This window comes from Centruroides sculpturatus, unplaced genomic scaffold, assembly GCF_000671375.1.
Source record: "Centruroides sculpturatus isolate CEXI.00-Female unplaced genomic scaffold, Cexi_2.0 scaffold463, whole genome shotgun sequence".
In the NCBI taxonomy this organism is placed as follows: Eukaryota; Metazoa; Arthropoda; class Arachnida; order Scorpiones; family Buthidae; genus Centruroides; species Centruroides sculpturatus.
In genome coordinates this window covers 141,491-161,395 of record NW_019384841.1, presented here as the reverse complement: position 1 = coordinate 161,395, position 19,905 = coordinate 141,491, and the positions used below count along the sequence as shown (strand labels likewise).

At 29.7% G+C, this 19,905-nt stretch overlaps 1 protein-coding gene across 1 annotated transcript; it reads left to right on the top strand.

Annotated features, from left to right (window-relative positions):
* The first annotated feature begins 9,759 nt into the window (after positions 1 to 9,759).
* On the top strand, positions 9,760 to 18,991 carry LOC111630315 (50S ribosomal protein L20-like). The gene is made up of 5 exons (XM_023374400.1): positions 9,760 to 9,941; positions 14,463 to 14,573; positions 17,673 to 17,750; positions 18,639 to 18,704; positions 18,792 to 18,991. The coding sequence occupies exons 1-5, from the start codon at positions 9,843 to 9,845 to the stop codon at positions 18,897 to 18,899; spliced, it is 462 nt and encodes a 153-aa protein (XP_023230168.1). The 5' UTR covers positions 9,760 to 9,842; the 3' UTR covers positions 18,900 to 18,991.
* Positions 18,992 to 19,905: the final 914 nt, after the last annotated feature.

Genomic DNA, 19,905 nt, shown 5'->3' with positions numbered 1-19,905 from the left:
GGTTCCCAACCTTTTTCGGGTGGCGACCCCCTTTTTATAAAAGCCAAGTGACCCGCGACCCCGATACAATTGAAAAAGGTATTTTTAATAAGGTAATTAAAAAAACAATGAAATTAGTTTTTTAGTATAATTTTATTTTAAATTATGTTTAATAATTAATTTAATGAGATGGTTGAAATTGCATGTATTATTAACCAGCCTCAAAATTCGCGGATGAGATTTTGTTAACGCTAAACTCATGTCATTCTCAACATTTAATCTATTCCTCTCAAAACTCTCAACACATGTTTCAACCAACTGTGACAGAATAGCGTACCCACATTACACTTATTTTAATTTTTTTAAAATATATGAAATTATTCAAACTTTAAGACACCATTAAAATAAATATTGCATTATAGTGAAAATTTTGTTTTAGTTTACTGCATAAGTTGGCGACCCCACAGAAACCCGTCGCGACCCCCTTCTGGGTCGCGACCGTGCACGAGTTCCATAGGTTGGGAACCCGTGCACTAAATGTATTAGTGTTATGGACCGAGTGATTAATAGGGCAATGATTAAAATGGGCGCGCAGTCTGATAGATATTAATTAATTTGTTAAATTGACCAGACATTATGAATACAGCTATATTTTCTCTTTGGGCAATTTGATTTTAAAAAAAACTCCGCTTTTTTCATTAAGAATTATTTATTTTTGTGAATTATTTCAAAATGTTTTAAAAACAACATGCAATCTTTTAAAAGTATTATTAACTGTGTTAATTAAACTAATATTAAGAAAAAGTACTATTAACAAATCTATACTTTAATCAAACAATCAACATGCAGGAAACTTCTGGAATTTCATTTTTGGTATAAATTAGATAAAAAGTTAAATGTTCTTTTAGTTTATTTAGTCGAGCAATTAAGATTCTGATGACGTTTCTAATTACATAATTCTTTCTGTTTGTAGCATTTGCATCTATTAGATTTGCAACCAATTTTGCATCAGCATCAACTATAGCCTTAGCCTCCAGAATGTGATGACATTCTTGCACATTCTCTAAGTGAAATTTTTTCACCAGATTCTTTAATACTAAAAACGTCCTGGCTTAGATTTTTTTCTTCATATGAATATGATAGTTGAGTGCTTCCGACCTGATACCCAATGGCTCAAATCCAACGCCTATTAATACAGTTACATGATACTACATTGATTGTTACAGGATTGATAGATATTTAGCAATTGATGTATCGCAAATTACGGCTCCGTCTGCCCCAGTCCGAGATCAGGTCTCGCTCTAGAAGTGATGACATCTTGATCACGGCGNTTCTATGGACTGTACATCAACGCTCGATAACATACACACATCTGACACGTGTTACAATTTTGTTTAATTGTATATCGAACTTAACAGTATTATATGTATATTATGCAAATAGTTGTTACTTTGAAAATGTAAATAATTCATATTTTATTCGTTGCTATTATTGTTACAGGATTGATAGATATTTAGCAATTGATGTATCGCAAATTACGGCTCCGTCTGCCCCAGTCCGAGATCAGGTCTCGCTCTAGAAGTGATGACATCTTGATCACGGCGAATCTCAGCACCAGATACATATCATTTAATGCATCAATCAGTTGAAAATTCGATTCAGTCTCATTACATATACTTATAAACACGTCTCGTGATAACATTCAGATAATTGAAATATTATCTAATTTTTTGTAGATCCGTTCATTTATTCATCGGGCATCATCGCCGTAAACAATATCGTTGATAACACAAACATGGCATAGAAATTATGGTTAAAATAGAAATCTTAAAATGTGAATTTAAATTAACTTGATAGAATTAATTATAACATAAGAACTGGGAAAAGGTTCTGATCTTTTTCCAGTTCTTTGTTATGTCTTAAGTCTTTTGAATATAAGATAGTATGTTGTTGAGAGATAGGCCTAGTCCCTCGTATTTCACGTCCAAATTTTCATTCATTTCTGAATTATGCTGAATTATACCAGTGTTGCCGTTTCTAGTACATTTGTACTTTTCTGGTACAATTTGCCCTTTCCAGTAAATTGAAAGTACATTTAGATTTTTAGTACATTTTTAGTACATTATAATATTTCAAGTACCATTTATGGTACAAAATAATATTTTACGCTTTAACGAAAAAATGAGAAAAATTAGTTTAATAAAGTCTCACTAGTGTCACTGCTTGCTAATTTAATTTATCCAATAACAACATTCAAATGGTGTGTGTCTGTAGATTGTTAGCAACATAGATAGTTGCACCTGTAAACGGTCTTGACTCAACCCCAATTTTATGTAACGTTTTCATCAAATAGTTTAAAAGAAACAAGTATCCTTATCTTTTGCTGTCATGAGTGAAATTAATTAAATAGGTACTAAAACTGATGCAATTACGTATATACCACTTCGTAAAGTGATGCAATAACATCAAAAAAATTTAAAGTATAATAAAGAATAAAATAATATAATATAACAAATTTATAATTATTTTTTTAAAGCACGATTGGTTATAAAATTAAGATGAAATTCAATAGTATTATTAATAAATGTTGTCAATGTAATGCTCATTTTATAATAAGTAATAGATGTGTAGATATATTTTTAATTTTAAATAGCTTTCAAAAAATTCCAAATATAAGATTTAAAATAAAATTATTTGACAATAAACTATATATATATAAATTACGTGCCTATATATATAGATAGGCACGTAAACAAAGTATTCATAGAACTAGTACATTTTGAAGGAAAATAGTACATTTTTTGAAGGCGCTTCAGTACGTTTTGAAATTTCATTGCGGCAACACTGAATTATACACAAATATTGGACGTTTATAGTAATAATTTAAACGGTTTAACAGAAATTTCGACGTAATAACCGATGCATTTTTCGTGACGTCATACTTAATTAACAATAGCTTGCAAATTAACAATTTCTATTTTTTTACATTTTTTATCAACAAAATGGTAAGAATCATTGGAATTTTCTACTATTCTTTTCTTCATTTAGGAACTTTACACAAGAATTTTGATTCTATACGTTTCTTGCGAGTAAGCAATTCGTTGTTTTTGTTTATGCGGTTAAAATCGAATAAATTGAGATAGATCCTCGACTCGAAACATGTTTATTACTTAGATTTTATTTAAAGGTGGTTATTTGAGTCAAGTTCATCAGGTTTCATCGAAACAATAATTCGTACTGGGATTTAGAAACGGAATATTTAAATGTGTGAAGATTTCGCAATTGTTATTTAAATGTTCGTTTACAAAAGCACTTTTTCCTTGCCAAATACTAACATTTGAAGTAGAAGATAGAAGAAAAAAAAGACTTCTATAATGATGTATCCGGTTCCCGGATCGAAAATCTGTTCGACAGCAGCAGCTTGCGAGTTAGATGCCGATTTCTGAAGAGGACGTTGGAAGAAACGAAGAATGGAGCTTGATGGAGGAATAATATAAAAGGTTTTATTGCTGATTACGAAATTTCCAAGGATAGAAGAAACTTAGTAATTATCACTGAAAATAAGTTGAAAGATGTGGTATTTGTTTCATTATCTTAGATAAATATAAAGTTAGATAAAGTTAACTACATATACTTATTATTTAATATTTATGAATTCATAATATTTCCTTTATTTAAATATAGATGTATAAATTTTTGTAAGTAAATAATTATACGCTTATGTAGGCTAAGTAGATACTATCATATTATTAGAATTACTTGTAATATATTTTATAATTATATGTGTTTTAATGTGTTTGTTGTAAAAAAATGATGTAAAATGTTCCCGTTTACACGGTTTACACAATTCCTTTACAGCATAACAACACAATTTGAACTTTAATTTCTCAAACAAGCGAGCAACACTCAGTCACCCGACAATTATTTTATAATCACAACACTGGTTCTTGACCAGCCACACAGCTACCCACTCTGGTCAGCATTGACTCCACACACCACCAAAGAGAAGCGCACAGTTTCTCCCTCTCTAGGCGGGACAATCTCACCTTGCATTCTTAGTGGTATATACGATTACATTAATCCACTTGACACGTGTGACAATTCTATGGACTGTACATCAACGCTCGATAACATACACACATCTGACACGTGTTACAATTTTGTTTAATTGTATATCGAACTTAACAGTATTATATGTATATTATGCAAATAGTTGTTACTTTGAAAATGTAAATAATTCATATTTTATTCGTTGCTATTGGTTATACTTCGAGATAATTCCATAATGGCAATATCCATAGATAAAAATTTGCACTCGTTATGAACAAATTTTATATCAGTTTGGCGTTAATTAAATTGCTCTTGTATTTAATTTAAACTGACAAATTTCTCTTGATAATCCTTCTTACCTAATAAGAACATTTGATTGCATTGGCATAATAATCTTATTTTACGCGAATAATTTCAGTTGATTGATAGCAACGAATATCCAGTTTTATTCTCTGATTGTCTTTTATTCTGTCTAACAATCAGGGTTAGTTTCTGGAAAATAAAAAACTACCACAAAATGGGTGTCGCCTTGACGTGGCTTTGTGGCTTAATGTGTGAACATTTTATCAAACTTTTAGAGATAAAATTTTCCGCAAACTAAGAACACCCGACAGAAATTTCGGAAGTTTTTCAATATAATATTATCGAACAGAGTTTTGCCACTTTTCAAAAAACCTGCACGTAAACATTAAAGATTAAATGGGTTGAATATACCGTGTTGTATTTATACAGTATAATATATAAAAATAAGAATAGCATAAATATAGAATCAAGCAAAAAATAAAATATCCACTCTTTAAAACTTTAATATTTGATCTTTCCTAGAACTCTAATAAATAAAACTGTTTTCCGATTCCGTGAAAACAGTTAGGGATTCCTGAGACTGCCGATACTGATACTGGGGATATCCCAATACCACAAGGTACCCACTAGTGGCCAAGCGGTCTTCGTACTTTGAACATTTGGAGTTCGGTCGTGGATTCGCTCGGACGGGCTGGCCACGTGGAGTTTCCGAGTTTTCTCCACGTCTGTAACGCCTAAATAGAGGCCAGTTTCCCTTAAAAAGACCTCCCGGAAGGCATTTTTCCTAGGCAGATCGCCCAAATGTTGCGATTGCCATAACTAAACAAACCCAATACCACAAAAGTATCGATACCGGTATCAGTAGTTCTAAAGTATCGATAATTAAGAGAAAAAGAAAAGTTTGCTGGGGAAAAAGCTATCCCGATCAATGCCTGGTTGATTCCGTGAACATGGTGATAATTCAATGAGCCAATCCAAATAAAATGTAACTAATTTTCCTACCGAAGAAAGTTTGAGAAAGGGATCTGGGAAGTACCTCTAAATACGAGTAATTAAAGAGACACGGATAGAAGAGACAGGAAGATGATATCAGCACTGTTCTCGCAGCATCAGAGAACTTTTGCTGCTCCCTACAAACTGATTCTTAGGATCAAACCATCAATATTAAAAATTGCCAATTTTACTACTTCAGATAAATCATTTCGCTACCCCGTGTAATCATTTTAAAGAGTAAATCACAATAATTATTATACTCTGTACCGATTTGATCCTGGAACGTCTTATTTGTACGATGCCAAAACCAAGCTCTATATATCTGGAAGAATATCAGTTTACATGTTTTGAACATCTTTCTGAATCCATAATGTAATTATGACAGTGTAAAATCGCGTTGTCTTCAAACCAGAGATGTACAATAATACAGTTAGTTAAATTTAATTTTGTTCTTGAAAAGAAAGACGAATTTGCTTTTTCACAAAAAAAAAAAAAAAAAAAAGATAAAAGCCCCTATTAGCGTGTATTGAATTATTGAATCATAATAACAGAAAAAATCCAGCAACGAGTTATGTAACTTTCCCAGCAAAAAATATTTATGTATAAGAAATATAGCAAAGTGTCGTAATCTTTTATGAGATTTAACATCTCCCGAATTAATTAATGGTCCGATTTTCCTGAAAATTTCTAGAAATATTTCCCTGTAATACGCAAATCTCTTTGCAAGATTTCAGAAATTTTCGATAAAAAGCACGAGTTATTAAGCGAGTTATTGGATGAAAAAACCGTTTCACCCACACACACACTAACATCTATACTTAAAAAAACCCCAACATGTTCGCATTTCTAGACATTTCGAGATACCTTAAATCCAAAGATTTTTTTTGAACCGTCCGCTATACTTTTTCTCCTGCAAAGTAGGTTTGACTTTACTAATCAACCGAGTGGCCCACTGCGGAAGAACTTTGCGATCGCAATGTATTGCAGCCGGAATATTAAAGAGATGGTGTTATTTAGACCGGTTGTTCACATCATTATCTTTTCTTGGATAATAGATAAAAGGCCATAATATTTCTAAAATATCAAAATGAAAGTTTTTATGTTTAATATCTCTAATATGACGGCCGAAAATTTGAGGCAGTTAAGGCGTCAGCCTACAGCACTGGAGAACTTGCGATGGAATCCGGACAGTGCCAAGCATTTATTTAATGTGGGTCTCATCAAGACAGTCTAAGGTTCAAGTTGTGATCGCTTATCTTTAAATTAGAAGTTACAAAAATACACGTTGTGTAGGGCCGAATATCGGCACTCATTTCTTCGGCAGTCCATATCGGAATTGGGACCAGTTATTTTAAAATTTCAAGTAAAATTTCAAGCAGGAAAGGCCGCGTTTGCCATGAGCCAGACGTCTGTTCGTATGGCCATACACAGTAACTTACAGCTGCATTTATTATATTAAATATAATAGACAGACACACTTGTGTTTTGTTTATAACTATTTTCACGAGTGGAACATAAAATAATGTATATTGAATAAGGAATGACCGCCGAGAGAATGGCTCCACCGGAAAATTTCCGATTTCTCGGCGAGCCAGTTCATCACTGGTGCTGTAACATGTTTAACTGGAATTTGGTTTGGTTTTTCCTTTGTTTACCCATTCTCTGGTTTTATATATATGTTACTGTGAATGGCCGATATCTGGCGAATGTCAACATTCTCCGGGAATGTCAGCATTCACACAGTCGTTTCGTGTATGTACGAAATATTTGCTAAATATCATTATTTCTCACTTACACCGGCCAAATGTCGACATTCAGCATGCACTGATGGTGAATGTTGAATAAAAGTATTTTTATTACTTTAAGACAAAAATGCAACTTTTTAATATGTCAAAATAGGAGAAAGCTTAAGTAACAGCACATGTAAATAAACTGTTGAATTAGATGATTTAGAACAGTACATTCTAAATCATTAAATAAAATAATGCAATAATAAACTTACACATAAATTATGTGATTAACGTTATACAATCTTATTTATTGCAACAACTTAAACTGTTATGGCACTTTGAATTGCTCAAAAGTCCCTTGCTTTTACAACTGCATTTATTCGTGGAACATTTCTTTTTGCAATGACAGCGTGTATAGCCTTGCCCTCCACTTTTCGAATTAGCTGCAACTTTTTCTCTCAGTGATATTTCTTGAGAAGAAATCTCATCTATGGAAAGTAACTTTTCTTTACAAATTACGAACTCATTATGGGTATAAAGCTGCTTGAGGGTACCATTTTTGTTTGTTATTTATAAAAGTCGAAGTCTTCTATTCCAACAACAACCGCCAACACATTTCGGACATCTGTACGGCCACGGTCGACATCGGAAACTTGTATTCTTACTGTATCACCGATTTGAACAGAAGGAAACAGCGAAGAATTTGGCGACAGACTGTCGCCTCTCTGTCGACATCGGCTTTTCGGGTGTCGTTTCGACCTCCACCAAAGCTTATCTGTGCTTGTCGACATACACCGGCGATTGTTCGAATGTATAATAATATAATCAAATATTCGGTCTTTCACCAACGTATTTTGTATGTGTCGACATTCACCGGAAAATATCGACATTCTCTAATTTCAATCTTTTACAGTAACATATATATATATTTTTCAATTAGAAAAGGTGCTCTAATTTGAGGTACACCTAAGTATCAAGTATCAATCAAGAAAGTAATCATTTGTAATAGATTGCCATTAGTTTGTTTACTTATGTACTGTACTTCGACGTCAATCTGATAGCATTTCATAATTTTTTATCTGGAAAATTGTCTTTCTTACGTAAGACGAAAGAAAGGAATTAATAGAATTCAGTTTTCTTGAATAACATTTAAGAATGATTTTATTCTATAATTATTCATGTTGGAATATTTTAATCGCTGCTAATCAGCTCTCAATTTTTGGCACGTAACGCAATGATTTTATTATTTTACGTAGAAAAACTTATCTTACTTAAACAAAATTAACGTTACAGAACTTTCTAAAATGAGTAATTAAAAATATAGATATTTTTTATCAACATTTAGGCCCTATAGAATGCCTATAGGGCCTATATGGAGATGAATCAATATCGTTAATTTTTAAACACTCTGTAAAACTTCTTCTGTAAAATAATTAGACAGAATTTTTGAAAATTATATTTTATAGAGTGGATAAAGCTTACATTTTCTTTTCTTTTTCCATTTTTTTCCGTTTAACGAGTAACAATATCTAAAGCATTAAAATCCTAAATCCTTCCATTAGGATATTAATTAATTATGTATGAGACATACTATATGACAAAGAAACACAAGTGTTATGCTCAAATTAAAATGTTTTTTTGGCAATTTTAGGTCTGCAGGGATAACACATAAGGGGTAACAAAAATTGCTGTGATCAACGTAAATAAGGGTATGGAATTTATTGAAAAGTTATTCAATTCGCTTCACGTGTTTTACTTTCAATATTGCTTACCCGTGATCACAAAAAATGTAAAAGAATTGCTTGAATAAATGTAACATTACATTGTTAAATGTTGGAAGTAGGTTTGCGAATTACTGAAATTTTAAAAGTAATAACGAAAATAGTAATAAACCTAAAGCACTGTAATATTTTTTCAAAGTGTCTTTTTTCCATACAGTAGGACAAATAATAGTCACAGCTTAAACTGAGTAATCTTTTATTCAACTGCTGAGCAGATAATCATCGACTTCTTTATACCTTCTTCCCAATCTTTAACTTCGAACTTCATACTTTTCTTAATTTGATTTCTGCCGGAAAGTTGTGAAAGCGAAACAACGAACTTTTATTCATTATAATAATCTCCTTGTTTGCTCTTTGCCCCAGTGTAAATATGATGTCTAACTATAGTTTTAAAAGAGCTGCCTATAAAAATCATGATTTATCAAAACGCAACTTTTAACGTAAATTACTGGCTTCAGTAGGATTTCGGGCAAAAACATATATATATCATAATATTTTTTATTGTTACTTTCTCTTTTCCAACGTCAAGTTCAAAAGAAAAGCAAACCTTTCTTCCCCTCGCAATATGGCGATTTGTTCTACAGTGAAGCCACTTCCTGCTTCAAACACGCCGCTAGTAACGAGAGAGTTGCTGCTGCTCCAATTAAATATTATAACTGTATGGCGTCAAATGCGTGTCTTGTTCCGGGCGGCATAAACTCTAGCGCCTGCCCTGCTTACAAGTAGTAAATTTATTTGTGATATAGAAAAAAATAATTCAAACCAAAGACTGTAACTCAAACAATCATCAAGATTGTAAAAAAATTTTATGATAATTTTTTCGAAATTAAAATTGCATTTATTGTATAACATTTTCAAATATAAATATCGTATATTAGTAGTGTTGCCAGTTCCTTAAAACAGCTGTTTTGAGGAACTGGCAACACTTTCTAAAGTCGATTTTGTAGAAAACGTGTGTTACTTTTCACTGTACTTGTAAGTCCGAATGTTGTGTATATTTTAAAAAATGGTGCATTTAACTTCAGTAAATTTTCTTCGAGTGTGGGGAAGAATTAAAGGAAGGAGTTCTTTTTTCAAGAAACAACAAATTTTTCGCTTATCTGCAGTAAATATACATTGAATAAGTTGATTATTTATTTTTTGAGAGTATTATATTTTCAAAACCAGCATGAAAAATCATGTTTTACACCTNAAAAAAAAAGTCATTCTCGAGGTATAATTTGTAAGTTAATTTTAAATTTTCTGTACATTTTAAACAGCCGAAAATTGATATTTGTAAATAAAAACATCTTGCATATTTTTAATTAAACATTTTCCAAATGCTAAACCTGTTTTAATTAACATAAATCAATCTTTAATATTAAAATTTTATTATGTATATATATTCTGTCCGGAAGACCTTAAAAAAATATATGTTGACATGCAAAAGGCAGGTGCCTTTGCCAACACATAATTATGTGTTGGCCACGGCACCTGCCATCAGATATCAACTTTTAGCATTGAGCTTTATTTACCCACCTTTGGTTCTTGGCACCAAAATTCAAAAATTGATATGGTATTCGTGTATCTTTCAAATGTGGTTTTTCATCAAAGTCCCATATCATTCAAAACACACTTAGCATTTTACTTCAAATGTGATCTCTCTGAAAAATGTAAAGAAAGTGAAATTTATGAAATGTTCTCACTATGAAAAGTGTTTCTCCCCTGATCATTGTTTGCTTGGCCAAACACTTCCTATATCTAGCACTTTCTGTACATTAGTAAATCTTTTGAATTACATTACTTTTACACTTTAATAAGTTTTTGCTCATTAAATGACGGCAGCTGAATATTTATGTATGAGCATATCTTTTTAAGGTCTTTTGGATAGACCGGGTTTGGTTTTACCACCTTTGTCCTCGAACAGTGTCCTTCCTTTGTAGCTTAACCCTGATCACAAATTCAGCTCAATCTGTTCAAGATGAAATCAGCCAAAGGGGAAAATTGTTTGACTGGTTTTGCTACACAAATTTTCCAATCTACTGTATTGTCTCCAAATACATAGAAAGAAGAAATTTTCAGAGCTTAAAGAGTTAATGTATAATGTTTGAGGGATTTCCTATCAAAATTTTGTGCTCAGAACTATTGCTTTTGAACCAAATTTTTGTACACTGTTAGTTATATAATTATTTAGTGATGAGACTGGTAAATTCTTACTAAACTGAAAATAAGCAAAATACAACTCATCTTTAGGAATTATTTTAACTTTTTGGGTCTAAGTTGATATTGTATATCATCATCATTGATTATTGTTGTCATTTCCATACTTGCCAACCTTTAGTGTGGGGCATTGGTATAAAAATACTGACAGCATAAAACAAAAAAATTCTTTATTAGCATTGATATTGCACAAGGCTTAAATTAAATTTTGTTTGTTAAAGGTATTTAATATATCTCTGCATATGATATTTTATAAAGCTATTGCCATAAACACTGTCAAGATATGGCAAAAGCTTTATACTCTTTAACATCACAATTTTAAAAAGGTCAAGTATTCCATCATGATCTGTCGGTTGATGTTGCATGATGAGTGCCTCCTGCTATATGCATTTGTGATATGGTTTGCTTTGTTAGTGTTACTGTGTACTCATGACAGTTGCTCTCAGTCAGTTTATTAACTTTCACTGCAGTTATTAAGGACAATGATTTTTCTGGTTGTGATTTATTTCCTATCTTTGTTTTAGTTTTTCTTATCACATAGAATACCTTTTTCATGTACCACACTGCAATGCAAGGGAGGCGCTGAAATGCTATATGGCAAAACCACCATCAGCCTATTTTATTATTTTATAAAGATTACAAATCTTTGTAAAATCTCAAAGAATCTCTTGCTTTTTTTTCTTGAGAAAGTTTATATCATATGGTCTGTATATTCTTAATTGATGAATCAGGTGTTTTTTTTTTTTTTTGTAGAAACTGTAGCATTTCTCAATAATTTGGCCTAACTACAGGATGTTCAGAAAGTCACTGTACACTTATATATTTATTAACAGACATGTTGTTTCAATGTAGAATAAGGGAGGTAAATATGAATGTTAATTATAAACAATGTTGGAAGTGATCCTCGTTAGCATCAATACAGATTTGGCTCCTTCTTATTTTGTTTCTAAACACCGCTATCAGTTGCTCACTTAAATGAGTGAATGCTGTTATTGCTGCATTCAAGCCATCCAGTATGTTTGGTCGATCTTGACCCAGATGTTGCTGTTCCTCATAGATAAAAGTCTAATGAATTATGATTAGATATGTATTATATGAATGTATTATAGAAACATGATTAGAAAAGTGTGCAGTGACTTTCTGAACACCCTGTATAAAAATAACTTGTTTCCTTCTGATGATGGTGGGTTAGCCATAATTGATTTAACTGCCAATGTAAGGACACAAACATTGCCAGACTTGAAGATGCAATTTATCATATCTGCCATTTAAAATTATCATATTTGAACTAAAATTCTCTCATACCTATACCAATGTACATATATAAAAATATCAATTTTAGTTCTTTCCCAATTGAATGAATCCAAGAACATCATCCTGGTTCACTTCAGTTGTTCATAATAAAATACATCATATCACATAAATACAGTCAGCATATACTATATATTGGTATTAGACTTGTTAAATAAAATGTTTGTGATAATATTAAATTCTTTAAAAAATGCTAATAAAAGGGAAAAGCAGCCTGTCCACTGATAAAGCATACAAAATGCTGCTGGTCAGCACCAAACACTGATGGTTGGCAGGTATGCATTTCTTCATTTCAACAATTGCCATGCTTTTTTTTAATTGAAAATCAAATTTTGTGAAATTGAAGTTACTGTGATATTAATGAATAATATGAAACTTTATTTCAGAAAATTTATGAAGTTTACCATTGATATACTACTGTAGTATTCCTCTTAACTTTATTCGTTTTCAAATGAATAAAATTATGGTGTGATAAGAATTTCTAGAAAGCAAATAATAAATTTAAATAAAATATTTACATTTAGTTGTAAATATGAAGATATTATTTAAATTTAAAATTATGACAAAGTCACTCAAACTAATATTTTAGAAGTCAAATATTTTTGTTTTAAAAGTTTTTTGAACAGTTTAAATGCAATAATTCAAAATTAAGAAAAGATTTGAAGTGACATTGAGGATGTAATAAAACTTCCAACACATTTCTAATTGAAAATATTTAAAATAAGTTTATAACATGGAAATTATTATATTTTATTAATTACTAGTAACCAATGCAGGGAATAAATGTTAAAAACACATTATCAATACCACAGATTTTATTTAAAAAATTTTTGCACATTTAGTGATTATATATAATATAAAGTCAGTATACTAATAATAGTTTACATTTAATATCAACAGAATAACATCTAAACACAAATTTAGATTCCAGCAAACAAAATTCCAGCAAACTAAAAAACAATTTTTTTTTATTGTTCCCTACAGATTTTTACTGTATTCCATTACTAGATGAATGGTTTAACAGGAGACTGGCATATATCGGATCCACATACAGATCTCTTCAAGCCAGGTTATTTGATCGCAAATACAATGTAACAAAGAGAAATGTTAATACTGCTCTTGTCCGTTATGCAACAGAACCGGGGGTTTCCCCATTGGGATGAGGCTACCCTGATACACAGGGTCTTTGACCGAGACAACATAAGATTGTTGGAGGCCTTAGAAACCTACAGAGCTGACAAGAATGGAAATTGCATTAACACAGATTGCATTCTGGTACCACAAGCTTAGAAATATTATTTAGACTCCTAAAAAATTTTATTTTATTATTACAGTAGAGAGTCGATTATCCGAAAGCCAATCATCCGAAAGAATTCCAGTCAGCAGATTTAAATTTTTGCCAGTGCTGTGGCGCTGCAATCTTTGGCTATGTCTCGGACTACTCAAATATTTTACGTTTTTTATACTAAATTAACTTCTGAAGTATAATTTTTTATTGTTTTCATATTTTTCAATATATTTATTTTGTTTGTACAAAATAAAAAAATAATTTTTAACGATACAATAGTCTTCGTTAGGCTTAACATCGATGAAAATTGAACACGAAGCAACACGCAATGGAGAAAAATGTCAAGATGGGATAAATTAATATATTTTTTCGTACATAATCGGTTATCCGAAACACCGGTCTTTCGAACAACCCCAGTCCCCAATTGATTCGGATAATCGACGCTCTACTGTAATTTCATTTTAAAAATTTAATTGTATTAATAACTGCATGTTTAACATTATACAATATAAAAAATTTGCTCATTTTATGTATGATGTAAACTGTATGTCACAGCCTGGTTCGAACATGTTTGAAAGTTTTAATAAATTAGAACGTGGTAATATTTGATTGATAGAACAGTTTTTTCATATTTGATCCTGAGGAGGGCCAATAAATAGTGGCCAAAAACATTTGAATAGTAAAAATTGTTTGTTTGCTGGAAATTTGTGTTTAGGTGTTATTCTGTTGAATTATAGTTCTAGTTTATGTGTGCAGTTTTTAATTTTACACTTTATATATATGTATATATTAAAACATTTTACTAATATATCTTATTTTAAATTACAGAAATTTTATGGAAGGAAACGAAATTGCTATTCTATTGCTATCAAATACGTTCATAAAGCACTGCTTCATTCTGCAGTTGGACGAAAACTAAGGATACAGAACCATATTGCGGTAGAAAAATCTTTATTACAATATGAAATATATTTAGTAAGATTTAAAATGCTGTAGATTCCATAGGTATTGAAAACTTTTCTTCTGTCATATTTTTCATGTCTAATTCCAGCATTTTGTATTTTGTACAAATAAACCCGTCATTATTCCTGAGAATTATCATCTTCTGTCCATGCCTTTTACTAAGGGAAGCCCAGCAAATACCATTGTTCTCTTTTGTACTTTTATGAATAATTTCTTCAGTATCAATATTTTCAGGACCGAAAATTTCTCCCAAGCTTACACAAAAATTTACAAAATACACAAAGTGATATTATTTTTAATTTTAATAATTTTGATTGTGTAACAAAACAATTTCTGATTTTTTTTTTCCAGTTTATTAATATTCTATAAAGTTCAGAAAATTTATCAAAAGAGATAAATTTAATAAATATAAACTTTTGTACATGGATTATATAGATTTTGTTAATGAATAATAAATAATTGATTATTATTATTTTTTTCAAAGACATGCAGGTTTATGGTTATGGATTAATAACAGAATTTTAATAATGCATTTTATTTTCAATAAATTGGCAATTATAAAAAATATATAACTGTTAATTAGAAAAAAATAGCTAATTAAAATGTTGGAGAAGCTACACATATGTGCATAGTAAGTTAAATGCTGTTTTATTTTGTCAATGTGCTGTACTGTAAGGGATATGATTGTCAGGAAATTTGTACAGAGTTGGTCATGGGAAGTCATGGAAATTAAAAAAAATTGAGTAGGAATCCTGTAACTAGACTTAAAACTGTGAATGATTTGAAATAATGATTTTTCTCTGTAACTTGTCTATGTTTGAGAATTGGACATGATTACATTAACTTTTTTTTTTTACTGTAAATTGAATAATAGATAAAATATTGCAGAGTAATCAATCATTTTTGAAAAATCTTGTATCTTAGCTATACTTCACTTCTCCAACCCTATTAGCTATAAGAGGGTTGTTTTAACCCTATCCATTATAGGTTCAGCTGCATCCACAATATCAGTATCCAGGTGATACGGGATATGATAGAATGTATAGTGGATAGGCTTCCTGAGAAAAACTGAGGTTTCTGATCCAGACACAGTTACAGGTTCTCACAGAATGACACACTGTTGCCTTAACCAACTTGGTTATTTCAGCCATTAGATTGGATATACTGTGTTTTCTCATATAATCCATGCACTGTTTTGAAAAAATCACAACAGTCAGTATGTACAGTACAGTTTATTTAAAACACATTTGGTGATGCAATCGATAAAACCTGGGGTGCTTCCAATTACTTATTTTGCTAGTATATTATGGTTGTCAACTGGATGACTTTGCTTGATAAAATGGTCATTTATGGTTGTGTTATAAACAATAATAATAAATATTTTTGGTGCAACTAATTTTGTGAGAATGAGGATAAATAATGCAAGTTAAATATACAACTGAGACAGAAAGTAAATAATCTTTACACCTATATTACTATAGGACTAATTTTCAATTAGCAGTTTTTTTTTAATGTCTGATATCTGATTTGAATTAAATAATATACAGAAGTCTTAAATTCATTTAATTAGAAGGTTAATTCATTATAAAATACCTTACCTACAAATTATAATAATAATATCTTTATTAGATAAACAAATAATTTACTTTCTTCTTGATATTTTCATCTTTTAATATCACATGGACTTATGGCATCACTCAGTTTACATTAAATGCTATAAAACAAAGTGAAGATTTCTATTGTGTTACAATCATAAATTAATGAAATTTATTTAAGGATTACGCTGAAGAACTCAACTTTTACTGTACTGTTTTAGATGCAGTTTTTTGCATTTTTGACTGCATTTTAGTAAGGTATGTTATGAGAATGCACACTAAGAAGGGTGTTTAGGAAATTCTACTCCCACCCCAAGGGGGGAGGAGGAGAGAATTAGTTTTAGTGAGTATAAAGTGTAAATAATAAAGAAGGAAAGTAAATAGTGGCACATTTAGTATGCATTTTGGCAATTAATAAATATAATTAATAAACCCTTTCCTTCTTTCGAGTAACCCAAAAACAATAAATCCAAAATAAATGAAATCAAACGAATATTTGAATTCATTCCAAATTCAAAATATAATGTTCCAAATAAGTGTTTTAGATTTTAGAATTTAAAATTAAGCATTTAATTCAAATAAGTTAATTCTTCATTATAATGAAAAATTTTCTTATTTTTTTTATTTTATAGGTTATTTAATTTTTTATTTTTTAGGTTACTTAAATAAAAAAATTTTTTAAATAGTAAAGATTTATTCAGTTAAAATTTAATGATGATTTTAATCATTTTTTTCTACTAGATATCCAATAAATAGAATAGTGAAAACAAAATTTCTCATAAATTTGACCCTAATCTTACAATTGAAATGAGTGGATAATAATAATAAGTGCAGAGTCCAAACATCTAGGAGTTGAAAGTTGAAATTTGGTACACAGTTAGGATAAGTGACAAGAATATACACTAAGAAGGGATTTTTTGAAATTCCCCTCCATGCAGGAGAGGGAGAGATTAAAGTTTACTCTGAACTTGGATTTTACTCTACTATTTTAGATGAGGTTTTTTTCAGAAAATCGAACATACTTTTAGATCCATCTAAAAATTTTCTAATTAGTCTTGCAAGAGGGTGAACCTAATTCTTGCACCCAGTGAAAACAAGCAAGATTGGGCTATAATCTAATCTTAATCTTTGCTATCGTTACTTTTTGCCCGAGCGATGCTGGGCTCATCTGCTAGTTTATTATACTCTTGCTACTGTGCTGTTCAAACATTGTTTATAACTTCTATGAAATGTTTTATTCTTAATGACAAAGATATTTTTTATTCTGGCAATTTATTTTCAAAATTCTGGATTATTTGGATTTTTACGTATTCAAATTGAATTTGCTAAATGAGAGTCTACTTTGGTATTTGACTAAGAAATTTTTTAATGTAATATAATTAATAATAGTACTGTTTTATAAGTGACTTTTCTTAGAGCTTATTTAATGTTTTTTTAAAAAACAGTATAATAACAATATGTTTAACTATAATTCTCTTAGATCTGGAAACAACGCTTAGAAGCAGGATGCCAAGAATTTGGTTATGACTATGGAACATTGTTACAGGGAATGATAAAGGTATAAAATTTTGACATTTATATTATAAATGATGTAATTTAAAACCTTTAAAATACAGTAGGAAAAGCTTTATTAAAGTAATGTTTTTGATTATTTTTTTATCAGTTTAAGAAATTTGTTTTCAGTCATCTTTCATGATTTAATATAGGTATAATAAAAAATTTTCTCTTATGAAATAGTTTGTACAATTTATCAGTACAGAATTGAGCCTTTTTCATATAATTTTCAAATTTCTAGTTTTGAAAATTGGTATTTATATTTTCACATGAAACTTTTATTTAAATATTTAATTTATTTGCTTCTAATCAGCTAAGTTTTATACATTGTTCCTTGCTTTAAACAAGAACTTAACTTGATTCTTCTAGTACTTTTTATCTATGATCTTTCATTCAGTAATATCTTTTTGCTTTCTCATCATTAAGTCATTTAAAAGATTGTATATAAATTGTAGTTAAATTTTATTCATTTTAAGACCTTTACTGGATCATCACTTGTGAATGTATTTTATAATTAATAAATGTTTTAATTTGTGTGTACTTTGAGATTGATTTTTAAAATTTCTCGTACTTTTTCACTTACTTTTATTAAAAATATGGAATGATTTCAAATAATTCTGGCCTTTCTTAATTCTGTTAATGATTGGTAAATGATTTTATTACTTTTAAGTTTATAACAATTATTCATTAGTAGTAATCTTCAAATCTTCATAGTAATAAGTAACATATAATTCATTCAATATCAATCTTAGCTTTATTTTATAATTCTGTCATATTCATCTGTAAGCGTAAGTTAAAGTATTTTATATAAAAATGTTTAGATATTTATCTTAATATGTATATAAAAATTTTATGTAATGATTACTATAAAAAATCATTTCTGTTTTCCCAGAGTGATATTGTATTAAATAGAAAGATGCTATCAGAGTTAGCAATTTGGGAACCCAGAACATTTAAGGTATTGAATAATTTAAACATTATTAATTTATTATTAATTTTTAATGTTTTTAAACTTTATTTAAAAATAAAAATTTAATTTTTTTAGGCATTAGTATCAATTGCTGCAACTAAAAAATTTTCAGAAGATTCAAAACGAGGATTAAATGAACTTAAACCACCGCCAGATGGTGTCATAACTCGTGGCATGCTATAAACTAGGAAAGTAATGAGTAATATGTTGTTAAAATATCAATAAATATTTTCAGCAGTGCACATTTGTCTATGTAATTTGTTAAATAGATTAATAAATATATTAAAAAATTTATATAAATTGCTTATTTATTCCATTTTTTAGATGACATAACAATGATTTTAATATGAAATTCTAAAATTTGATTCAGTTCTACTCTTGTTATAAAATGAGATTATGACATGCTGTATGAGTATTTATCATAGTGAACACTATATTTTCATAGCTGTATAGGTTACAATGTTTTCTTATTTTTAAGTTTACCTTGAATTTTTATTTTAATAAAAGAAGCTTCAATGTGTTGAAATAAAACCAAGATTTCTTGATGTTGAATTATGAAGCATTTCTTTGTTACTTGATAACTACAGCTAGGATTCTAGGCATTAAAAATTATATATTATTTCTAGTGCCTAGATGTCCTAGCTTTATTGTTGATATTGACATAAATGCTACATTACATACTGAACTTTATAAAAGTTGTCAAATTGATTTTTAACAATTATATTACAAATTATCTAATTGGGCTGTAATTTGAAAAAACTGTAGACCTATAAATTCCCACTGTTGTCCATTGTCTGTCCTTCCCTAATCTCCAGAACAGAGTTAATTAGATCAGTGTTCCGCAACCTTTTTCTACTTGCGGCACATCCATGACTCAACACAACACACCAAAATGTTATTCTCCTCAAAAACGTATGATATGATACTATTAATAGAATTATGTAATGTTACTAACCTATTATTATTGTTATTAAACAGAATTAACACCTGTGAGCAAATTTATTTTACATATAATTTCTTAGAATACATAAAAATGCATGGCTTGTAATAAAGAATAAACAAGCATCATCTTATTTTATCAATGCTGTGGCAGAGAATGAAATACAAGTATAAGAAACACAACAACTGTGATAAAAATACATAAAGTTGAAATTAATGGAATATGTAAAAGTTCACGTTACACCTTTCA